Consider the following 25384-nt stretch of genomic DNA (forward strand, 5'->3'; position numbering starts at 1 on the left):
CTTTCACCAACCAGATACACTTTAGTGAGATTTTGATTTGGAGCCGAGTTACATGGGAGAGAGGCAGGAATATAATTTTGCTGATATAAATAGTGGCTAATACAGCTTTGTTCTAGAACTAGAGATTGTGAAAGCTTTTAAATTTATTTTGCAGCAGTTTTTACTGTATAGTGTGGTAGTCCAATATACAGAGTAGTTTTGGGGGAGTTATTCCTGGAAGTGGGCCTGGAGTCTGTTTTTCAGTTTTCCCAATGCCTCATTAATTATCTGTACCCCTCAATAAATACTTCGTATTTAAACAAGCTAGAGTAGATTATCTTTTTTGCAGTTAAGAACTCTATGTGCTCATCTTTGAATGAGAAGTAATCTAAGTAATCTATCTAGATCTGGTGTTTGTCCATAAATATGGGGATAGAGTCTTTTTGCTTCTCCCTCATTGTCCACTTAAATGCTATTATTTTCCTCCCAGATCTTAAGCAGAAAGGCTAGTTTGCATTAACAAAGATTGAATTTTAACAAAACAATTCACACAAAACAGCACATTATAAATATAAAATGTAGAAAATAATAAAATGAGCATCCCTGTATTTCAACACCCTGCTCAAGAAAGAAACAGAACAGAAGAAGCCTTCTATGTTTCTCTCTTTGATGCATTTCTCTCCTTCCCAATAAGGAGTCTTATTTTGGATTTTATCTTTATTATTCCTTTGGCTTTTATAAAATTCACTACATGTGTATGTGTTATCAAATAATATTATTTGTATTTTCACACTTTTAAAGTTTATACAACTGGTATCAGGTGGTATGTATTCTTTTGCAACTAGCATTTTTTCCACTAAATATTATTTTTATGGAATTCATTTGTGTTGAAACACCGAGCTAAGAATGGTATTCTGAAGATTTAAAACAGTTACAAGAATATATGTTTCAAATATTCTCTATTATTCTTTAATTATATATATAGATAAGTGTGTTTATGTATCTTATAAAACTGATTTCCGGGTAATGTAAGGGCAAATACTATGTCAAATCTTTCTACTCATCTCCAAATTAGCTGATTTTTAATAATTGTTGGTTTTGTTTTATACAGCTGTCACTAGCTAAATGATGCCGCTACCTGAACCCTGGTTTAACATAGGGGAAATCCATCAAATTCCTCCAATTCCTTTCCAATAAATTGATAGTCATTAGGTAACTTGTCTCAATAAGCAGAAAACTTTTTCCTAAAATTAGGAAAGGATGGGTGTTGATACTGAATCCCTTGTCATCTTCTGTGGAACTAACAGCAATTTTATTAACAGTTTTTTCTAGCCTTTAAAATATTGTCTAAGGTTTTATATATTATCTGTATTATACAAAAATCATATATTGGAATGACATGTATAATTAGGTTGACCTCAGCCATTCAGGCTGGATGAGGCAACATAATGTGGTGGTTAAACACAAGGGCTCTGTTGTACTTCCTGTGTTTGTTTGAATCTTGGCTCTCTGTCTCAGTTTCCTCATCTGTAAAAGGGGATAATGATGATAATTACAATTCCCAAATGAGTTAATAAATGTTTAGAATGGTGCCTGGCAATGCACAAGCATTAATTATTCATTTTATTACTAAAACAAATTTTAATGCCCATGGTGGGAGGATGTTTGGGATTAAAAAACAAAAACAAAACCTTGTCACAGGAAAGGAAGGTGAAATAAAACATGGATGGAAAAAGAGAACAACTGCACCTCAGTCATCCCTTAGCCCCCGATTTTTCTTATGCTCCAGTGCCAGAGTGCCAGCAGAGGCCACAACACCTGGCTGATGCCTTCATTGTGACCTATTACTTCCTGCCTGCTCTCTCTGTTATTCCCTGACTCTCTTGGTGCCAAGATTGCGTGGAGGCTGCAGTTCCCACAAGTGGCCACAAACAAGGGTGACTACAGAGGTGTACTGAGTAGTGGTGGGTAGCCACTGTCTTGGGGGACCAAACACTGGGCACTTATTAACTGGACCATGGTTCAGGTAGCCCTGTCCTGGGAGATGTACAGGATCAGGGACCTATATCCAGGACCTGCAGTAGGCTGGCTTAAATTAGACCTGCAGGTTGGGAGGCATTGAGTGGCCTCCTTGGAAGTGTGACTGCCTACAGTTTCTTAGAGTTGGCCAGCAGTGGTATGGGGTGGGTTTCTAGGGTGTCTAGGGAGAGCCAAAGCAGAACCCAGAGGATGATTCTTTCTGAGGAGTTAATTGGTATGGCACTGACCACTCAGAATAGTTACTAGCTATATATTTCCCTCATTGTAACAGGATCAATTGCATTTCAGAAGTTTCCTGTTGTTTTTTCTCTAACAGATTTAACAGAAAATATTGTTTAACACATATGCTAAACATTGATGGTTAGTACAGTATTCCTTTTCCCAAGTGCACATGTAAAACCTTGAGCATTTGATAATTCTGGTATATTATATTTTTATTACTACTAAGTATTTTTCAATTTTCATTCAATTTCTCTTTGATCCATGAGTTATTTAAAAACAGGTGTTTTTAAAATTTCCAAATACGTGAGGCTTTCAAAAGTTATTTTTTGTACAGTAATTGCTTTCTGAGTTAAACTTCATTCTGTTCAAAGATACATATGTAGTAGTGCCAATTCCATGAGTACGTTAAGACTTGTTTTATGGACTCATACAAAGTCGATTTCCATAAATATTCCAGGTGCATTTGAGAAGAAAGTATAACCAATAATTATTGGTGGCAGAGTTCTCTCTCTCTCTATATATCTATTAAATCAAGCTTGTTAAATGTGTTTATATGCTTTTTTTTCCTTCTGCTTGACCTATCAAATGCTGAGAGAAGTATGTTGAATTCTCCCACTGTGGTGATGGGTTTGTCAATTTTCCTCTTGGTATAATAATTCTTGCTTTTATATTTTAATGCTATTTTAATAGATACATATGTGTTTAGAATTATTATATGTTCATCGTGAGTTTAATCTTTTATTAGCATATGGTGACCATATTCATCCCTAGTGAGGCATTATTTCTTAAACTTTATTTTGTCTGATATTATTGATATATAGCTATATACCAACTACCAACTTTCTTTTCATTAGAATATTCCTGACATATCTTTAGCAATTCTTTTACATTCAGTCTTTCTGTTTATGTTTTAATGTCATTCTTCTAAACAAAATAAAATGTATTTTAAAAATCCACTTTTGTCTTCAACTGGCAAGTTTTCTCCAGTTATATTTATTGTGATTACTGATATATTTTGGATTTATTTACCACCCCATTTTGTACTTTCTTTTTGCCTCAGTTTTTCTTTGACTCTTTCTTCCCCCTTCTTTTGGATTGCTGTAATGTGTACATGCAAAGTGAAGCATAGGAAATATATGTATATTTAGAATAAACTTGAAAGTTATTTTTAGTTTTTGCAGCCAATCCAATAAAGGAGATGAAGATGAGAGTAGTGAGTCCCAAACTTGGACTTCACAGAGGAGTAAAAATTTCCCCCAAATGCTGGTGACCAATATAGGGTTGCCAACTTTTTATTTTGCCAAGTTAGGAAATTGATAAAACAATCGCAGCCACATCAACTATCATCTATCCTCATCATCATTTTATAAAGGAAAGGACATTTAAAAACAAAAATTTAAAGTGTGAAAAAGCAATGCCAGCTTAGAGGTCATTTAGCAAACTTATCTGAGATACACACACATACATATATATAATTTATGCACATACATCTCTATATTTGTGTGTATTCTCATTTCACTGGAAATCATTGAAAACTTTGATCTGCACCGAAACTGGAACCCAATAATTAAGAGGATGGCGGTGCAGAAGGAAGAAGAAGGTTCTATGTGGAGGGTTCAGAGGCGCCCTGGGGCTTGGGCAACAGAGAAAATGGCTGCTTATGTGTGCTTGGGTGCGGCGAGGAACCAGTGTGGTAGCCGGGTTGGGTATGCCTGGGGTGGAGGTGATGTGATTCACGAAGCCCGTGGCTGTTAAATGGCCCAAGAACAAAGAGAGGAGCTTCTCTCTAAGCTGGAGAGAAGAGGAGAAACTTATTAGGCCCAGCACTGACCAGGATCCCTAGGTTGATTATGTTGGATAAAGGGCCTCGGGTAGTTGGATGTGGATTATGTCAGAGTGAAAGTCCTTAAATTACAGGCATTTATAAATCCTGTGTCCTGTCTGGGTGCCTAATATGCTAGTAGAAACCTTTCAAAACAGCTGGGGTTGAAGATTAATTTTGTTATGTTACGCTCCCTTACTTAGATATAACATTTTGCCGGACATGATTGGACATGTGACGCAGTATTTTAAAATTTCACGATAATAAGCTTATTATAAGTTAAGACTCGCGCACGTACACATGAATGCATAAATTGTCTAGATCAGCAAAAAAGTATATTGATATACTTCTCAGAGCAAAACCAAGTGAATTCGTGAACCCACAGAGAGCATTCATTTTGGGTTCCTCAAAGACCCTTCGTTCATTCGTTCTCGGCTGCTCTCGTTTTCTTAGCATCTTCCGGGTAGAAAGTGAGTTCTGTCCCAGATCTAAGCAGGTGCTAGCGTAGGTGCTAGGGAAAAAGACCTGCTTCTCTCGGGGCTACTAACTGTCCTGGTGCGCTGGAACGTGATGGCTCCACCGGTTCCTATGCCAGCCTCAACCAGAATTTTTTTGAAGACGCAGAGAACACTACGGGGTTATTCGTCGGTGAACTGACTTGGTAATAAAAAGGCTTACTGTCCGTCTCTGTGGCGCAATCGGTTAGCGCGTTCGGCTGTTAACCGAAAGGTTGGTGGTTCGAGCCCACCCAGGGACGGGAGTTCCACCCTTTTGAACCCCGGGACGTATCACAGTGTCACTCCACTCGGGCTGCGTCCAGCCTACCACGTGCTTTGCTAGCAGTTTCGAGTCCACGTAATTAAGGTTGCAACTACCAATACAATTTTTACTTGCTCTAGTAAGGTTCTACTAAAATTGCATCATGAAACTGACGCTTTAAAAATACTTACCAGCCAGAGGAAGTGAGTATTCATAATCTCAAACTGAAATATTTTATCCAACCTCTGCCTGCGTTGCCTTTGTACTTGTATTTCCTAACTCGTGAAACGGGCGTTTCCAGACCCTGGGCCCTTAGTCATGCTACGTCCTGCTGGTTACCAATATTTGGAGAACCTACCTTCTAAATATTGGAATAACCATCTTCCTCTTCAGCCTGCTGACATTTACTTCCTCATTACTTATCTCTTGGGTTACTGAAATAACCACCTAGCTGCCTAGGCAGTTTCCTGTCTTCAGCTGTCCTCTCCTTTCCAGCCTCCAGGTAGCTGCCAGAGAAGCTTTCTTTAGAAAAGACCTGTTTAAAATCCCTCAATGGCCTGCAGGGTAGACTACAACCTTAGCTTGGAAGGCAGTGCCTTTCATAGTCTGGCCCCTGAACCCTCTCCTCTGCTTCACTGACTCTTCAGAATTGAACAGAACCAAACTGCTTTCTTGACCCCCTTCTCTGGCTTTTGAATCTTTGCCCATGGGCCTTCAGCGTTTCTCCTTTTTGCCTGGCAAACTCCTAGTCATCCATCAACACAACACCAAAAATTAAGCCTCTTTTCTGCAGCCCTTTCTTCATTCTCTCTTTATTTACGTTTTGGTTTTTTTTTTCTCACTAAGAATGAAAGTTCCTCCAGGGAATGACCCTGGGTCGTTCATCTTGGTATCTTCAGCACCTCAACTCAAGCTTGGCACATTGTAAATACTAAATAAATGTGAACTGAATGTTCAGCATTTCCAAATGGCCTTGTCTGATGTCTGAATCTCATCTAATATTCCTATACCAAGCTTGAATTGTCTTGGCATAAAGCTCATAACTGACACAATTAGGCTGGCCAGATACCTCTGCCCAGGCCCCACCTCCTTCCTAGCTCTTTCCTGCCCCATGCTCTAAAACTACCTCTAATTCTCATTCATCCTCCTATCCAATACCACCTATGAAATTTTCCCTTTGCCCCGTTGTCCCAACAAGATTTGGTGAATTAGCAAGCTGACTAATTCATATGAATTGTGGTGAGATGGTTGCTGAGACGAGAGGGGTTCCTCATCAACCCAAACTGATCCCTGTGTAACCGAAAGTGGGGTGGGGCTGCTCGCCACTCAAAAGCTAGTAAAGAGGCAAGGTTGGTGGAAAGGAAAGTTTGCTTTATTTTGGATGCCGGCAACCTGGGGGGAGGGGTGGACCCTGTCCAAAGGCCGACTCCCCTCACTGACAATCAGTGGGCAAGAGATTTTATAGGCTGAGGGAGGGGGGCTACATGCAGAAACAGCACAGTCAGCTCTGACAGTCATCTTGAAATTGGTCATGGGTGGTCTAAGCAGCGTCATCTTGATTGTTTTAAGTACAGTTCGTCTTCAGTTTGAGGGTCGGTTTGTTCCCATTTCCTTGAGGCCAATTCTTGGAATTGTGGCAGCTTTTGTCATGGCTACAATCTGGACATCATGTAGTTAACTCTTTCCACCTGGTCGGGGTTTCAGTATCTATAAGACAGCTCACAGGAAATGGCTCAGAATATTATCTATAGCCTTTGAGAAAGAACTAAAGGTCCTTGACTATGCTTAATGACTAAACTATTATAATTTGGTCTCCTTTGACTGTTTTCCTTTGTTTCTGCATTTTCTCACTTCTCTGATTAAACTTAGTCTTTGGCTAAAGTTTTTCCACAGACAAAAGGCAGGCAGAGGACATGGGGGACAAGGACCATAGGGTCCTGCTTCATTTCACTGATAGAATTTTGGACAATGGGAGGAAAAGAGGATTTTTTCATTCTTGTTTTATTACCATGGTTTTTCCATCTTCTGTCTGACAGTAGAAGCAGGATCTTGTAAAATGCCTTGCTGAAATCAAGAAATGGTTCTATTTAAAACTTCTGAAACACAAAGAGAGATAGCTAAAGCTTTCTTCTATAAGCAGTGATTGCCTTCTCCACCTCTACTCCATTGTTACTGACATGCTGAGGGATTTCAAAGTTTCATAATTTAACTCAGTAGAGTTTAGTACATTTAATATTGGTTATCCAACATCTGTTTAAAGGATGATGTGATCAAAGCTATATGTGAATTTGATACTAAAACGGAAAAGCTGGTTTTATAGTCCCTGCCACTGCTCTCTAATTCTCACTATTGTGCCCAGTAAAAGCATTCTCACCTCCTACCCATTCCTTCCTGTGCAGTTGTGGTTGACTTCTTCTCATGCTTCCTCTGTTTGGATGCGGAGGTATCTCTGTTCACTGAGCTTAATCTGGGACAGCAATGTTGCTCTCCTTCCAATGGCTTTATTCTGTGCTTTCTTTTCTAAATCCTCCAACCCCTACACCCCTTCCTGGACCATTTCCTACTCATGACATTAAGAGGGTTGATCATCGTATACTTGCAGACCATCCCAATTCTGACATGGGCCCCCCTGAAAAACTCTATTCTGCATCACCTCTGTGATTTTCTTTTACCTCTACCATGGCTCATATTCTAGGAAGACAGCCCAGGTGGCGGTCTTCTCTGGTCTTTCCTGGACTACCCTGCTCTTTCTTAGCCACCCCCTTCATTGGTTCTGCTGTCTCCCCTAGACCCCCCAGACGTACCCGCAGTCTGTCTAGAAGGAGTTTTAGGGTGACTTGAAGGCAGCCAGCCCTGCAGCAACAGATGCAGACTACTATCCAGCTGGTTCTCAACCATGAATTCTCTTATTTACATATCCATTTATTTAAGGACAATATTCATACATCAAGGGTAATCATCAAGAGTCTGTATTGTTGCTTTGCTGGGACGGAATGGTTAGAATAGAGAAAGCATCCATTGTCGCTCTGAGACTTCTATTCCTGGTAATGCAGCTGCTTACTGGGGCTTCACTGTTGGCCCCTGAAGATCACAGTCCCTTCCTTTCCGTAGGAGACCAAGAGAAAACAGAGTTGGGTGAAGGACCCTCAGCCTAGAGTCTGAGGTGTAATTTTCCTGCTGCTCCCAGAGATGCCTGTTGGGCATGGTGGGGCTGTGAATTTAGAAAGAGGTTCAGAGATGCTTCTTTTATCACCCCCATGGGATGGGGATGCTGCTTTTATTACCCTCATTTGCCCTGAGGGCCCTGAGTCCATGTGACTTTGCTATTCCTCCAGTCCTCCTTTGAGTTTCGAAGGTCTCTCTTCACAGAAAAATGCAGCCCCGTGTCCACTGCAAACAGGAGTCCCATCACCAGGAAGAAAGTGATTTGGTGCCAAGGTGGAAAGAATGACGAGCTGGATGGTGGACTTTCTTGACCTAATAGGAGAAGCAGAGGGATGAGAATAAAATGACATTTGTTAAGGCAGAAATTTGGAATAAACAGTGAGGTCATCGGTGGAAAGTCTTTCTGACACCTGCTAAGAGGCAGATTCTAAGGAATATGGGGGAGTCTGGCGGAAAACCATAGCTTCCTCCCACTGAGTCTGGGTCTTAATGCTACCTGAGCAAAAGTGTTTTCATGTTTGTTGGAGGTATGTGACATAGTGTTGAGCAAGGTAGGTTGTAGCTGGGTTTTGTGTGAAACTATGAAAGAAGTCAAAGTTGAAGTTGGTGTGAGAACACTATTTCTTAATTCAGTAACTTTCTCTTGTGTCTCAAAATAGTACTCATTGTTTTTACCCCACTAAAGGAAATCTAAAAAAAAAAAAAGTGAACCATTGAAATCTGCTACTTACCATCAGAAAATTGATAATATTTCTTTATCACGGCTCAGTAACTAATAACCCAAAATGGAAAGAGGTAGAATTTGCTTGTTCTCAACCTCTTAGCCCTTAATATTGTTATTTTAAAGTCATTCCTCACTGTAGTCTACAAACTGGTAACATTAGAGTGGATTTTTAGTCTCAATTTTTTTAACTCTTAATTTTGATTTAATTTCAAACTTAAAAAAAGGTTACCAGTAAAGTATAAATAACTCTCATATATTCTTTACCTAGATTTACTAATTGTTTGCATTTTGCCCCCATTTTCTTTATTATTTGCTTTCTCATTCTCTATTTGAGAGTATTTATTTTCAATTTAAATTGTGATGAAGTTATTTTTTATACAAATTATGGCACTGTTTTGTTAAAATCTCAGAAGATGTGTGGCTATCTTGCTGTCTTACTACATGTAAATTGCTTACAACAAACTTCTTAGTCTGATTACAGGTGGAAGTTTTGTGAAATTAGGAAGTCCAGGAGCACCGTGGCAGGGGATCTCTGACCCTGGAGGATGGTACTACAGAAACTGGAGATGTTTTCTAAGTGACTTAGTGGAATTCAAAATTCTGTCATAGGACATTGGCGCCTGTCCAATCCTTTCATTTTATCTAGTGGTTCAGTATACAGGCTTTGAATCTTTGGTGTGCCCTTGGAGACACATTAATTACCCCCCTCCCTTTTTTCCACCTCAGTTACTTCATCTGTAGAGTCAATATTACCGATCTCTTAATGTTGTTGTGAGGGGTTACTATGATCATCAGACTAGTTGCATGTAAAGAAGCACTCAGCACAGTGTCCAGCACGTTGAAAGATGCCCAATAAATGTCAGCATGTCTTTGTTACAGAAGTGGAAACTGACGTTCAGAGAGTTTAACTGGCCACAGTTACATGGTTAATTAGCAGCAGAGCCAGAATACAGGTTATGGGTCTTTCTGTGAGAAAGTGAGGCACTACTGCCAGCTTCGCTTTTGGCTATGACTTGAGGCTTGGAGGGGAAAGGAGAACAGGTAAAGATGGGCCAGCATGATAGAGACAGATAACATTATGGATATAGTTTGAAAGAGGTTAAGTAAGGACAGGCATATTTATGGGGGAGGAAATGTGACTTCTGCACCTGCTGTCACATTGCAGAGTGAATGATCCTTGTAAAGAAGTCTGTGGAATGGTCAGCAATCTCCTCCCAACTCATCTTCCCAGTGTGAATGCAGAGTCCCCAAACATGGTGCTCTGGGCCCTTTAGATGTGCTCTGCACATCTCTTACCTTGAACAGTGATGTTCATAGCCTCTGAAGACTCGTTTTTCCTCCCGATAATCCCCCTGCAGAAGTAGGAGCCACTGTGTTCAAGTTTTGCTTCTGGAATGTAGAAGTCAGAATTCTGATAAGAAAACTTCTTGCCTTTGCCATTCTGGAAAAATTGAACCTTTTCTACAGTAGTATTCTTCCAACTGTGACACTTCAGCTGAATGGGCTCTCCCTCCTGGACCACCCACCGAGGGGTCTGGAGCAACAGCCAGCCTGAAAGACACAAAGAGAACACAGGCCCAGGAGGCCTCAGCATTCAGTGCAAAGCTCTTGTGAAGGGGATGCTCACTACCCAGATCCTGGGGGATGATGGAAAGCCAGACTGGGAGCCATCCTTACGTAGCTTTCTTTGGGAAAAAGCCAACTGGGCCCTGCAAGAGAACGCAAGTCACACCAAGAACTTTTGTCTAATGGTGGAGAGGGAGAGACACACACATGGTCAAAACATAAGGTTAGAGCATAGGGTCTCAGTGATGAGGCAGGTGAGAAGCAATTTACAGTGTCCTTAATGGCTACACTTGGATTTGCTATGGCAGGTAATAAGGAGCCATTGTAAGTTCTAGATCAAAGAGTAAAAATTGTATTAGAAAATGATGATTTGCCCAATTAAAGGAAAGGTAGACTTCAGAAGGAATGGACAGTTGTAGGAATATTGGAAGACTGTTGCAGCCAGTCAGGAAGAAGGTTACTGAGTGGCCACAGGAGTGGCTGCAGAAATCATGAAGGAGAGCTCAATATAAAAGTCAGGGAGGGGGGTACTTCCTGGGTGGCGCAGTGGGTAAGAATCTGCCTGCCAATGCAGGGGATATGGGTTTGATCCCTGGTCCGGAAAGACCCCACATGCCGCGGAGCAACTAACCCCGTGCGCCACAACTACTGAGCCTGCGCTCTAGAGCCCGCAAGCCACAACTACTGAAACCCGGGTGCCACAACTACTGAAGCCCGCGTGCCTAGTGTCCGTGCTCCGCAACAAGAGAAGCCACTGCAATGAGAAGTCCGTGCACTGCAACAAAGAGTAGCCTCCGCTTGCCACAACTAGAGAAAGCCTGCGTGCAGCCAAAAAAGAAAAAAATTAAATTAAATCTTAAAAAAAAAAAAAAAAGTCACGGAGGGGAAAAAAAAGCATGCGTGGTAGTGCTGATGGTAATTGGTGGTTTCTGAAGGGCCACAGCGTCTCAGCAAGGCCATCTTCATTACTGAGCACAGCCTCTGAGAGAGAGAAGGTTATGTCACCAAGACACTTTTTTCACAACTGCCTTGCCAAGTAACCAGGCTCAACACACACACAGAGAACTTGAAATTGTGGTCAGGAAGTTGGCCTGAATAATTAAAAATGATACTGCAGAGAAATTTTAAAATGACATGAGAAAACATTCATCAGACAATGTTAAGTTAAAAAGACAGAATACAAAAAGTAGGTATGCTCAGAAAAAAAGAAAAAACTTGGACTTAAATATTAACAGGGGTTACCTATGTAATCATATATGTGTATATATGGTCTGGTTTCTTTGGGGGGAACATTCTTGTTCCATTCTGGCTGTCATGGACTCAGTGAATGTCCATATGTACATTCGTTAAATTAATATTTTATTGAGCACTTACTATGTTGTGCAGACTGGGGATACCCAGATGACTAAGACACATCAAAGAATCTGTGATCTAGACATAGAAATAATTACAATACAGTGTGATAAGTGCTACAACAGGCTACGAACAAAGGACTGAAGGACCAAAGAGAATGGAGCAAAGAAATTCTGCCCAAAGAAAGTAAGGAAAGCTTCTCAGAGAAGGAGATAAGTGAAATGGGTCCTAAAGAATGATCAGGAGTTTGCCTGGTGAAGTTAATGCTCTTGGTCACAGTTTAAAACAGTTCTCACTGATTAGACTTCTAAAGTCAGTTTCTAGAGCCAAGTTTAAGACACACTAATAACTCCCAGATAAGATTTGTCTATTGCTTCCTGTTGGTAATTCCCCATTTTATTTGGTCATAGCTGGCCATCTATCTCTCACCTAGCTAGATGATAGACATTCCTCTTTGTAGCTCTGTAGACTGAAAACCATGTCAGCTAAGTGACACAGTCAGGCAAAGAAGCCAAGAAAATCAGCTTCAGATTCCATGGAATTCTGTTGCAGGTCCACCTTCATTAGGCCCTCCTTCCCCTCCAGACTTGTTCCACTCACATACATTATACAGATGGGGCAGCCATGAAAATAGAGTCAGGCTTACAAGGTGACGCTGCAGGTACCGGGCTATGTGGTGTGATTTCAGGGACACCAGGAGAGATCTCTGCCTCCAAAATACTTCTTCTACTTGCATTAATGACTGGATTCTGTTAATACACAAAGACTTTGATTCCATGATGAATATGCAGGCTGAATGTGTATATATATCTCTATTAGGAGAGATATCACATGGCCAAATTTATGCTGAAGTGTATATTTTGAGTGTGGCATTGATGGGAAGAGAGAGATAGATATTATGGTAAATTAGGGATGGCTTGCGGGGTAGCTTAGGGCATTGTGTGTCTGAGAGTGAGGAGATTGAGGTCCTAAAATGGATTCATTAATTTATTCAATAACTATTATTGAGCATCAGTGTCACGCCCTGACCTTCAGATGACACCATTCATGCTGTATGTATTCTATGTGAATGTTGATTCCTGGAATTGTGCAGTGCAGCAGCCCTGTAGTATATGCCAGGCTCTGACTTTTTACCTAAGGCCTACTTATAGCTAGGACTACAATTCTGATATAATTCAGTAGGACTACAGATCATCTCATCTTAGTTTTAAGCCCCAGGAACATCATCTTCTGGTGCTTCCCAAGTCTTTCAGGGCCTCTTGTTTTACCATTTATTGGTGATTTCCCTTTTCCCCTTCACCTACTCACCAATGTAGACTTTTAGCTTCACCGGGTCGCTGAGTGTGGAGAGGCCTGTCTGACACTTGTAGTCTCCACTATCCTCAACTTTGGCACGTGTGATGAAGTAGCTGGAGGCCTGGTTTGAGATGAGCGTCCCATTGTGCCACCACTGTGTGGAATTGTCTCCAAGAGGGTAGTCCCCCTGGCACTTTAGAGTCACATGGTCATCCTTGAGCACCCGGTCCCATTGAGGGTCTAGGAGCACCACAGCCTTTGGGAGATCTGCCGAGGAGTCAAGAGAATGTAGATAAGGGCAGGGAAATGAGCCAGCCCTACACTGGCATTCCCAGGGAGGCTCAAAACCCATTGCAAACCGAGAGTTGGCAACTCAGCTTTAGCATAGCACTCAGTCTGAGCATATTGGCTTGGAGAGGCTTGGCCTCCTTCTTGGTCTCCCTTTATCTTGAGCAAAATTGGCCAGAGAAGCATAGGGCCAAGCCCTACTGTGTTGGGGGAACTACCCCTGCTAACCCCACATCAGCAATTTCCTATGCAAAGAACATTTCCTAATACCCTGTGGCTATTGCACATTTACTTTCCTCACTTGACCCATCCAAGACCACGAAGCAAACTCACCAGTCTGCGTGCCAGCTGAAACTGTAAGAAAAAAGAGTGAAACGAATATTGAGTAGCAGCAGAGATCAGGGTGACTGGAGTGTGGAGTGAGTTTAAACTCCCCTGCCCACCTCTGCTCTGGGAGGCCTGTGTCCCCAAGAATCAAGGTAAATATAGTGGATAGCTCTCCTATTGCCTGTCCTCTGGTCTCCAACGCCTGTGCCTCCTACTCCCTTGTCCACCCAAACCCCTGTTTTCAACACCATTCCCTTACTCTGTGGTCCCCGTTCGAACTCCCAGATTAAGGGTACAGATCGAATGTCCCTGAATCAAGCCATAAAAACAAGCTCACCCCAAGTCCCCTGGAAAGGGAGGAAATTAAAAGACTTAGAGAGGAACACTGGAATGTGAGAATGGAAGAGACAGACCTTCAGGACCATCTCGTCCATACTCTTCAGTTTATAGGTAGACAAACTGAGACCCAGAGGGGTGAAGTAACGGAGACCTCACGTCCCCCTTCATCTCCTGATTATGCACAAATCAGGGCCAGCAATTCTCCACATCTCTAACGCTTGAAGCTTTGTCCTAGAAGCTAAATCTACATCCATAGACATGGTAAGGGGTCCTATCCCTTGGTAGGGGTCTCATCCCCTGCCTGAAAAGGGATGTCTGCTGAACCCAGGGCATCTTGAGCTCAACTCCCAGGCAGGGTGATTCTGACTTACCTAGAAGCAGCAGAGCCGTTGGTGGTAGCAGCTGCCACATGCTGTGCGTTAGAGTAGACAAGTCACCACAGATATCAGAGCCCTAAGGGGACCTGGTTGACTTGAAGAGAGGAAGTAAACAGCCTTTCTCCCCACCCCTCAAGCCTATTACTCATCAGTTTCCTTTTTTGGAAACGTCATTTGATTCCTGAATCTGAACTCTGACTAATGAAACCCCACTTCTCTGGTTTGGATCCACCCGCTGACACGAACAGGACAACAGGACCCTGGGAATGAGACTCAATAAGGAGGACATTCCCTGAGGGGGTCTCTTGTTCTACCTCAAAACTTCTCACTCTCCTGCTTGGCCCAGACCCATCTCCACCCAGCCAGGGCCTGCCTACAGAAAGTAGTCATTTAAATCATCAGATCATTAGAAGTGTCCCTCACCCCACTATTATCTCCACCAACATTTTCTTTCAAAATTGGAAATGCATATGCCTCTGGGATCTCTTACTAACTCCTTAGTGTGAATTCCATCATGAGATTTGCATCCTCTATTAAAAGAAACACAGGCAGTGGGAGAGAAATGGGCTCTGGGAGGAGGAGTTACCACTGAAGGGTTGGAAGGAACACAGAAAAGGTGGAAACGGGGTGGGGGGGAAGGGGGCAGGGTGAAGCCAGGACCAGAGCATTTTACCTTCACCCCAGTGTTATTAGGGCTGTGCTGGGCCACAGTAGTTCAGGTTAGCTTGGGCCCCTCAGGGACCCACTGGGCCTCGGCTGGTCTGTGAGCCTAGCAGCCTGGGTTCCAGGGCTTCTTACCAGAAAAAGTGTAGGCGCAGTGGTTAGGAAGTGGTAAGGTTGCTAACCTCTTCTCCTTTTTTCTCAACATCCCTCCTGCCAACGCATACACCCCCATACCCTCCCCCACCCTCACCCCTACTTTGTTTGCTCTCACTTCAGTCCAGGTCTCAGACAGGAAATCAAATGGCTCTGCTGGGCCATATCACGCCCCCAGCAGATTCCTGGACATCTGGGGCAGGTCTCACTTGGAAAAGCCTTGGAAAAGCCCAGGAGGTGAGCAGCAGACAGAAGTGAGCCAGTGATGTTTGGCAGGGGTAGAGTGGAGGCAGGGGCTGGCACAAGTGCCTGCTGACCACCGCTTTGGACTCATGCCCCTTTCTACTCCAGAGTCATATAAAAACTGCTTCACAGGTTTTGATTTCTGTTTTGTTTTGCTCCTGAGTAGAGTTAATTGATCCTCCACCATTCCCATCCTCCCCGCCCCCAACATGTTCCCGCAGCAACCCTCCCCCACAGGCCCTTGGATTAGATGTCTGACTAAGATGGACATTCTAGTGCTCCCTCTTTTTTTTTTTTTTTAAATGAAAGCTTCTTTCTTTCTTTCTTTATTCATTTTTGTCTGTGTTGGGTCTTCGTTTCTGTGCGAGGGCTTTCTCTAATTGTGGCAAGCGGGGGCCACTCTTTATCGCGGTGCGCGGGCCTCTCAGTATCGCGGCCTCTCTTGGTGCAGAGCACAGGCTCCAGCTGCGCAGGCTCAGTAGTCGTGGTGCATGGACTTCGTTGCTCCGCGGCATGTGCGATCTTCCCAGACCAGGGCTGGAACCCGTGTGCCCTGCATTGGCAGGCGGATTTTTAACCACTGCGCCACCAGGGAAGCCCTAGTGCTCTCTCTTAAGGGATTTGTTTACATCTTCCAAAATCCAGACTAGTATCTGAAAGCTTCAGGCTCCATGACATGGTACTTCAGATGCTTATCTGGGAAACCTAAAACAGAAAGAGTGCCTTCGGGGCTTTCTGTGGTTTCTGAGGTGAAAGGTGACTACGCCTCAGCGCTCTCTGTTGTTCATTGTCACTGAAGTGGCTTTCTGCAACATGATGTGGTGCAAGGCATTCGCTTTAGTTTTCCTTCTTTGAGGTTTTATTTTCTTGTTGACTCGTTTTCTGTGTGTGGCCTTCAAATGGAGGGAGGAATTGTCAGCTGCCGAGAGGATGGGCTAGACAGGAAGGAGAGGAGGGAGAGCACAGGAGGACAGCAGAAGAATGGGAAACGTTCTGCAGGTTTTCCTGAACAATCCTCCAATTGAGTGTGTCGGGGTGGTATGGCTTAATTTTACAGTGATAGGTAAAATGCAAATTTTTAAAAGAAGGACAGATGGTCCTGGCATATTTTATTGCTGGAGTGTTTGTCTTCACGCTTGCTTTTTCTTTTCTCCCTCATCCTTTTCTTTACTCCCTCCCTTCTTCTCTTCCCTAATGTTTAAATGACAGCCACAGCACAAGGTTCTGAGATTACAGAGTTCATCAGGTATCATCCCCTGGGATTTATAGTTTCTTAAGGCGAGACTACCAGATGAGCATCTGAAGTGCTTTAGAGACTATGAGAGTATTTCTGAAATTCTGTGTATGCACAAAGAAGCCAGTGGCTAATTCTGTCTGGGGGAGGAGTCCACGTGGAAGAGAGAACACTTTAATTGGATCACAGAAGATAATTATGTGTTCAGCGGTAAGGCTTTTGAGGGAAATAGTCACTTCAGGCAAAAGGAGAAGCATCAGCAGAGACTTGGAGTGAAATAGGCTGGCGTGTTTACAGAGCTGGGTATAGCGCCACAGGATTCGTGAGTACTACAAAGGAGAAGCACAGGCTCTTAAAGGGTTAAGAGGGCTGTGTTTCAGGTGAGTGTGGGATGGAATTCCAACTCCACCGCTTATTTAACCTGTCGAGGTCTCAGTTTCCATATCTCTAAACTTGGGCTAACAAAAATGGTACTAAGCCCAAGGAGTTGTTGTGAGGTTTAAATGAAATAATGCATATAAAGTTGTTGGTTCCATGTCTGGAACCATACCGGTTGATGACTATCAGAAGTGCAACACAGGAGGTTGAGGCCTTCTCTCGTTTTCTGACTTAAGTTGTGACACTCCCATCCCCTGTACTCCTTCAGGAGCTTGTGCTTCTCCTTTGTAGTACTCATCACATTTGTGGACTGTAAGTTCTTTGAGGGCAGGGCATCTGTTCCTCTTGTTCATCATTGTATCCCCAGCATATTGCACAGTGCCTGGAACAGACCAGTCATTCAATTAATATTTATTGGGTGATCATAAAGGACTTGGTATGTCACGGTGAACAACTTGTACGTTCTGGAACTGCTATCACAGTAGTTTTTATAAAATGTAAAACTGATCATCAAGGTTTTAAGCTGGGGAATGACACAGTCCAAGAAACAGGTTGGAGGGGAGAAAGATTGAAGGCGGAGGGAAAATTTGGGAAGTTATTTTAACAGTTTAGCTGAAAGATAGGAGATTCTCTGATAAAAAAGTGAAAATGCAATGGAAGCGTCTAGGAGAGATGTTAAGAAAGTAGAACGGACGGGATCTGGCTGAGTGATTGGCAATGAGGAATGATGGAGAAGGAGGGGCTAGGTGATGCTCAACTTTCTGATTTGGGTGATCAGGAGGATGGTGACACATTTCCTGGACATAAGAAATAGAGGAAGAGGAGCAGACTTTGGGAGAGGGAGATAATGATCTCAGCTTCTGACACTGAGTTGGAGGTTGGTGGTGATTTTAGGTGGAGATGCCAAGTAGGCAGTTGAACATATGGCTCTGGAACTCCGAAGGTTTGGACAAAAGAAGATTTAGGAGGCACCAACATGGTTGATGTTTTAAACTTTTGATAAAAGCTTTAGGCCCTCTCCCAAGAAAAAATGCACACATACACATCATTTTCCCTATAATTTAAGACGCTCCATGTGAAGCCCATCCAAAGATCCTAGGTTAAGATGAAGTATAAATATCATCTCTCTGATTATGAGTATTGAGTGAGAAAAAAGGGGAACAGTGAGGGAAAGGAAGGGGAAATGAGGGGAGAGGTGGGGAGGGGGAGAAGAGAGGGCCAATGACAGAAACTTGACACTCAGCAACTTTGACAGGGTGTATGAAGGAAGAATAGCTGACAAAGGAGATTGGGTAGGAGGGGCTAAAGAAGTGAGGAGAACAGGACAGCCCAGGGAGGACGAATCTTCAAGGAGGGAGAAGTTAACAGTATAAAATTCTGTAGAAAAGTTCAAGAAAGAGTTCTTTCAATGTGGCAATCTGGGAACAATTCATGACCTTTGCCTGAGCAATGTCAGGGGCTGGGGTTGGGGGACAGGAGCTTGATAACTTTTGGTTGAAGATTGAGTAGAAATGAAATAGTGTTTTAGTGAGTTACTACTCCTTTTAAGAATCTCTGTTATGCTTTCATAACAGAGAAAGCATAACAGAGCGGATCCACTCCCCTCCGCCTTCTTGTCAGCACCTCAGTATCCCTGGAGGAAGCCCCCACTGTGAGTAGTCAATAGAAAGTGGTGATTGCTTTTTACTACAGAAGCCAAAGGAGTCCGATCTCCCCTACCGTCACCTTGGGCTCGTGTTATGGGCTAAATTGTGTCTCCCCTAAATTTATATGTTGAAGTCCTAATCCCCAGTACCTCAGAATGTGGCCATATTTTGAGATAGGGACTTTAAAGTTAAAATGAGGTCATTATGGTGGACCCTAACCCAGTATGACTGGTACAGTTATAAGAAGAGGAGATTAGGACACAGACATGCACAGAAGGAAGACCATGTGAAGACACAAGAAGATGGCTATCGCGGGCTTCCCTGGTGGCGCAGTGGTTAAGAATCCGCCTCCCAATGCAGCGGACATGGGTTCGAGCCCTGGTCGGGGAAGATCCCACATGCCGCAGAGCAACTAAGCCCGTGCACCACAACTACTGAGCCTGCTCTAGAGCCCGCGAGCCACAACTACTGAGCCCACATGCCACAACTACTGAAGCCCGTGTGCTTAGAGCCCGTGCTCTACAACAAGAGAAGCCACCACAATAAGAAGCCCGCGTACTGCAACAAAGAGTAGCCCCTGCTCGCCGCAACTAGAGAAGCCCACGTGCAGCAACGAAGACCCAATGCAGCCAAAAAAAAAAAGAAGATGGCTATCAGGACTTCCCTGGTGGTCCACTGGTTAAGAATCCATCTTGCAATGCAAGGGACGCTGGTTCAATCCCTGGTCAGGGAACTAAGATCCTACATGCTGCAGGGCAACTAAGCCAGCGTGCCACAACTAGAGCACCTGAGTGCCGCAACTACAGAGCCCGTGCGCTGCAACGAAAGATCCTGTGTGCCACAACTAAGACCCGATGAAGCCAAAAATAAATAAGTAAATAAATATTAGAAAAAAAAAAAGATGGCTATCTATAAGCCAAGGAGAGAGGCCACAGGAAAATAAAACCCTGACAACACCTTGATCTCTGATTTCTAGCACCCAGAACTGTGGGAAAATAAATTTCTGTGGTTTAAGCTCCCCAGTCTGTGGTACTTTGTTATGGCAGCCTGAGTTGACTAATACAGAAAGTCAAAGAGCAGGCATGTGATTTGGCTTGGCCAGTTTGTCTTTTCTGGGATGTTGAATTCTGAATAAGTGAGACTTATTCACTTATAAGGGAGATTCACTTGGAAGAGAGGGAGATGGTTGGGTCCCATTCACCATAACAGTGGGATAGGCTGATCTACCTCCAGCTTCCACCCCACGATAAATTCCTTTCTTTAAACTGAATATATCCAGAATCTGATACAATTGCTTATTATCAAGAGCCCTGAGTGATACAGTAAGAAAGGAGAATTAGAAGATGGTACTTACGAACTTCCCTGTTGGCACAGTGGCTAAGAATCCACCTGCCAATGCAGGGCACACAGGTTCGAGCCCTGGTCCAGGAAGATCTCACATTCCGTGGAGCAATTAAGCCCGTGCGCCACAACTACTGAAGCCCGCGTGCCTACAGCCTGTGCTCGGCAACAAGAGAAGCCACTGCAATGAGAAGCCTGCACACCACAACAAAGAGTAGGCCCTGCTCACCGCAACTAGAGAAAGCCTGCGTGCAGCAACGAAAACCCAACACAGCCAAAAATAAATAAATTAAATAAAAAAAAAGAAGATAGTAACTAGACGGGGTCAAGGAAAAAAAGGGAGATTTTGTTTTAAGTAAAGATTTGAACTTGTTTACGGGTCTTTGGGAAGAAGTCAGCAGAGTGGGAGAAGTTGGATGTATGATAAGGAGGGAATACCTGATGAAGCAAGTGTAGATCCTAAAGACATGAGAATAGAACATGGGTGGAGAGTTGGCTCTGAACTGGGTGTGGAACACCTCTCCCTCTGAGCTAAAAGCAGGAGGTGAGAAAGATGCATATGCAAATCTATTTTCAGATATTGAGTAAGAATGTTAAAGTAGTTTATATCTGATAGCCTTGATTTTCTTAGGTAAGGAGTCGGTCATCTGTTGAGAAAGAGGGGGTGAAGGTGATGATAGTAGGGTGCTTAAGGATACCAGAGAAGGTTTAGAATGACCATTATGGTGAATAGGAGAGGGAGCTGACAGTTTGCATGTAAAAGGGTTGCCAAGCAATGCCAAGGGCCCAGCAGAGGTTGAAGTTTATGGATTTGTAGCTAGGCCAATCCTCAGTGTTGGTAACTTTTCTTCAGTAGTATTCAGGCCAACGGCTCTCTGACTAGCTTGCCGAGAGCAGTCCTGAGCAGGAATGCAGGTAGATTATGCCACCTGTAGAACCTCCAAAGCAGTGCAATTGGATTGCGGAAATACTAGAATGAAGGCAGGTAGAAGTTCAGTGAAGTCATCCAAGACACAGAGTCAGGAGAGGGAATGTGCGAGGCAGGCTGGCCTGGTCGTCTTTGGTATAGCCCAGGACGAGAATTCCAGCTATCGATTGCTGTGTAACAAACCATCCCAAAATTTAAAATAATAATCATTATGGTGCAAAATAACTATTTTATTGTTCTCATGGATTCTGTGGGTCAGGAATTCAGACAGGGCATGGTAGGGATGGCTTAAATCTGCTCCACAATATCTGGGGCCTGGGAAGAATCAAACAGCTAGGGACTAGTATCATCTGTAGGCTTTTTCATACAAAAAAGGGGGAAAACTGAAAAAGACAAAGGCGCTCAGAAAGTAAAAAATACTAAGAAAGACACCCAGGTTCACAGACACTGAATCTCATAGATGGAAAATGCACACAGAATAAGACACACACACAGAGGTCTGGAAACAGATATGAATGTAGAAACACATAGAGGTAGTCGAGATGAGAGAACAACTCCAAAAATAGGAAGAGACAGATAGGCACAAGGGAAGAAAACTGCAAGGAACTGAAATAGGTTTTGTGGTGTAACCTTAAACCACAGCCTGTACTTTAGCAGTGGTCACTGAAATAATATAGCCTATTGACGTGTAAGAGCTTTACAGGAATTCGATGTTATACGCAAATGCCCTACCTTGTTATCTCACATCAGAACACACTTACACTCCTCCCAAACTTGCAGAATTTTAAGTTGGTGATGTGTTATGGTAAAGATACTGATTGAGGAGGAAGGAAATCCAGGTTTTGGTTTCAGTCTGACAGAGGCTAGCTGTCAAGCCACTTCTCTTTCCTAAAGTTCTATTTCCTCATCTGTAAGTGAGGTAATTGAGCTAGAGTATGTGTAGTTCTTTCCATTTTAATATTCTATCATTTTGGACACTGGCTTCCACTTGTAATTTCTAGGCATTGCAGAAAGCGAGGCAGGAAAGACAGGGCCGAGCCCAAGGCCAGCCTCCTCATGTATGCGCATTAGGGAGAAGGCAAAGACACTTTCTTGTTTTGCACTTAATGAGGCCATGATGCATGGAGGAATGACTTCTAAAACAGGAACATTGTAGCATCTGAACGAGAAACTCTCACCATGAAAACCGAGGAGCACGTGCAAAAAAAATGCACAGGTTGCCCAATGGCCCTGTAGGAGCTTCCACCTGTGGGGCTCACTCGCCTAGGATGGAAAAACTAAAGGGAAAACAACTCTTAGAGTGCATGTACGGTGGCTTCAGGAGACAAGTGCACAGGACCAGGAGCTGATGCAACCTGGTGCACCCAGGCCACACTTCAACCCTCCCCTCAATGAATGTTCCACCGCTAATCAAAAAGACCCCCACCCATTCAAAAGCCTAAAAATAAGATTAAAAAGGAGATCAAAAATTCTGCGGGGCCGGCCTCACTTGGGAGGACGCCCACACCCCCTTCTTCTCCGAGTGTGTAACTTTCGCTTCTGCCCTAAATAAACTGCTTCTTTGTTCTCTTTGCTCCTCAGTGTTTTTCTTTGTGTTATGTGTTCCTTGCCCAAATTCTTTTGGATGAACTGAACAGGAGCCTGGACTTTTGATAAAGCTTTTCCAGTATCAAAAGTAGTAAACTTTGTCTTTTGAAAATCCTAATGAAGGCCATTGGGCTATTTTTGAGAGCCCAGAGAATTTTCTAACAGAGCTAGCAAATTAATAGCTCTAAGATTTAAAAGTTAATTATAAAAATTGAACTCATGCTTTCTCTTCCATGCAAACCAGATAAATCTACTAGAAAAATAAAAGTGACGCTGAAAAGAAACCTTAATTTTGAAAGGGAAATGGAAATACTGTTTTTTTTTTTTTTAAAGGAATTCCTTTATTTTTATTACTTATTTATTTATTTATTTATTTTTGGCTGTGTTGGGTCTTCATTTCTGTGCAAGGGCTTTCTCTAGTTGCGGCAAGCGGGGGCCACTCTTCATCGCGGTGCGCGGGCCTCTCACTATCGCGGCCTCTCTTGTTGCGGAGCACAAGCTCCAGATGCACAGGCTCAGTAGTTGTGGTGCATGGACTTCGTTGCTCCGTGGCATGTGGGATCTTCCCAGCCCAGGGCTCGAACCCGTGTCCCCTGCATTAGCAGGCAGATTCTCAACCACTGCGCCACCAGGGAAGCCCAGAGATACTGTTTTGTTTTGGTTTTTCATTAGTGCTATCCCTTCATCAGTGGGAATGTGAGCAGAACTCAGAACCATTCCTAGAGATTCAGTCCTTGTTCCTCTCACCTGTATTTTGTGTTGGTGCTTTAAACAATTCTTTGGGAAAATACACACATTATCTATAATATATTCTTTCTGTTTCTATATTCTTCTAATTCAGAAGTAAATAAAGTAAAAATGACATGATACCTCTCTCCCCCAATTTCACTCCCCTCTTCAAGGATAACCACTGATAAATTTGTTGTCCTTCCAGAACTTTCCCTATGCATTCATATTCATGTAAACACACATCTACCCTTACATATTTATGTTTTGTTCATTTTTGTTGTTGTTGTTTACATATCACATCATTATTCTGCAACTTGCTTTTTTACAACTATTCCACATACACATAGGCACACAAATGCACACACCACTCAATAGTTTCACTTTTTTTTTTTGGCCGTGCAGCTTGTGGAATCTTAGTTCCTAGACCAGGGATTGAACCCGGGCCCTGGCAGTGAATGCTTGGAGTCCTAACCACTGTGAGACAGGCTGGGACCTGGGACCCTTTGCTGCAGTGCTGCAAGGCTTGCACCTGGACACACCTCTCCTCAAGCAACAAAATACAAAGAAACTGTATGGGACTAAAAATAACTGTGTGCCTGCACAGTTGGCACAAATTCTGGACCCAAAAGATACAAAGAGACCAAAAAACCCAACTGCAACTTCTGAAGAGCTTGGAGCAAAAACAGGGTACTGAGCATGCTCCCTGCACACAACCCCACCTAAGAGGTGGGCAAAACACCTAAGCCACCCCTCTGTTCCGACCCCCTGGACACACCCCTACCCTCACCCCACATAAGGAACAAGCTTGCCTCCTCCCTCAGGGAGTGAACAAGCAAGGGAACCTGTTGTTTGTTCCCGCTACGCCCTGCATGCGGCAGGGGCCCCAACAAAGCCTTGCCTGGATTTCTTGTCTGGCCTCTAGTCAATTTCTATTGATTGCGAAAGGTCAAGAACCCTGGTTGGTAACATATTTTGTGGCACGCAACGGGGGCTTGTCCCCTTCTGGGGAGAGGATCTGGGCCCCTCCAGGACCACGAACACAGCTTCCCGGTGGGTGACAAGTGGCCACCTGAACCTCTTGTTTCAGCGTCACCGCATTTGGTAAGTCTGCCTTCCTGGCCCCTAGGGGCCTCAGTACCCTCATTCAGGCAACGCTCTCCCCCTCCCCTTTGTCCTTTTTCCCCCCTCACCATTTTCCCTTTTCCCTCTCCTGATATCTCTCTACTTCTCTCTCTGTCCTCTCCTCCCTCTGTCCTCTCTTACTTCTGTCCTATCCTTCTGAGAGAGTGGACATAGGACAGCTACAGTGTCACTCCTCTCAGCTTGTGAGACCATGCTCCCTCTGACCAGCAATGGGTGACAAGCAGAGGTGGGAGAGGCTTGCCTCATACCATGCAGACCTCGGTCCAGCGGCCTCTCCCTGACCGGAGATTTATGAGCGTGATAGAGGTTCAAACCTCATCTCGTGTACTGGCTGGAAGTCCGATTGTCCCAATATTCTCCCCTTTATTTTCCTGCCGCCAAGAGAAGTCCCATTGAGAACGGGCTGAAGTGGCAGATTTCTATATACTGGGGTACGCGTGGGTGAGAGTCCCGTCTGTGGGTTGGGGACCCACAGACTGATCTCAGAGGGACATCGGTGAGCGGTCCTGAAGAGAGATCTTAGTTCCCTGCCCAGGAATTGAACCTGAGTAGCCTGGATGAAAACCAGGAATCCTAACTGCTAGGCCACCAGGGGCTAGAGGTTAGAAGTGAAGTGGCCCTAGCTCTTTCCCCAATTTGAAAGCAAGAATGTTTCAAGGAGGCAAAAACTGTTAAAACAGGTACAAAGTTTATTATTAAGGGCACAGCACAAGGAATGGGGAGAGCACACAGAGAAGCAGGTTGTTTATCTAAGACAGAAGCAAGGCAGAAATAACACGCCCAGAGAGAAAGGGTATGGGCGTCCTCGCTAATGAGGAGAGGGGCAGTAAAGAGGTGATTTAAATCCCTTGTATAGGACAGTTCTTCCGGGTCTCCATTTACCTTTGGCCAATTATCTCATTTCTTTTTTCACACCTGACTGGTCCCAGGACCCTCCCCAACATGCGTGCGCAACTTTTTGCTAAGATGGATCCCACCCCAGAGGTGTGTGGGTGCATGTCCACACTTATTATGGGGTGGTGCCCCCCTCCATTTTTGACCCCCAAGGAGCCTTCCTGCGCATGTGTAGACAGGGAGGTTTT

The 25384-nt window shown here is 43.7% G+C and overlaps 1 protein-coding gene and 1 non-coding gene across 2 annotated transcripts; one reads left to right on the forward strand and one right to left on the reverse strand.

Annotated features, from left to right (window-relative positions):
- The first annotated feature begins 4746 nt into the window (after positions 1-4746).
- On the forward strand, positions 4747-4820 carry TRNAN-GUU. Its single transcript has one exon. It is a non-coding gene; the product is annotated as a tRNA-Asn (tRNA).
- A 1871-nt stretch (positions 4821-6691) lies between these two features.
- On the reverse strand, positions 6692-14377 carry LOC118895648 (low affinity immunoglobulin gamma Fc region receptor III-like). The gene is made up of 5 exons (XM_036853038.1): positions 14252-14377; positions 13548-13568; positions 12939-13193; positions 10008-10262; positions 6692-8299 (listed from the first exon to the last, which is right to left on the reverse strand). Exons 1-5 carry the CDS (start codon positions 14289-14291, stop codon positions 8109-8111), a joined length of 762 nt encoding a protein of 253 aa, XP_036708933.1. The 5' UTR covers positions 14292-14377; the 3' UTR covers positions 6692-8108.
- Between the last annotated feature and the right edge of the window lie 11007 nt (positions 14378-25384).

Source organism: Balaenoptera musculus, chromosome 1, assembly GCF_009873245.2.
Source record: "Balaenoptera musculus isolate JJ_BM4_2016_0621 chromosome 1, mBalMus1.pri.v3, whole genome shotgun sequence".
In the NCBI taxonomy this organism is placed as follows: Eukaryota; Metazoa; Chordata; class Mammalia; order Artiodactyla; family Balaenopteridae; genus Balaenoptera; species Balaenoptera musculus.

Excerpts from the sequence above, each read along its gene's own strand:
- LOC118895648 (XM_036853038.1), bottom strand. The coding sequence starts at position 14,291 with ATGTGGCAGCTGCTACCACCAACGGCTCTGCTGCTTCTAG. Across the intron at positions 10,263-12,938 it reads GAAGCTAAAAGTCTACATTG|GCTGGCTGTTGCTCCAGACC; the intron begins GTGAGTAGGTGA and ends TGTGTCTTTCAG. Across the intron at positions 8,300-10,007 it reads TATGAACATCACTGTTCAAG|GTCAAGAAAGTCCACCATCC; the intron begins GTAAGAGATGTG and ends TTCTCCTATTAG.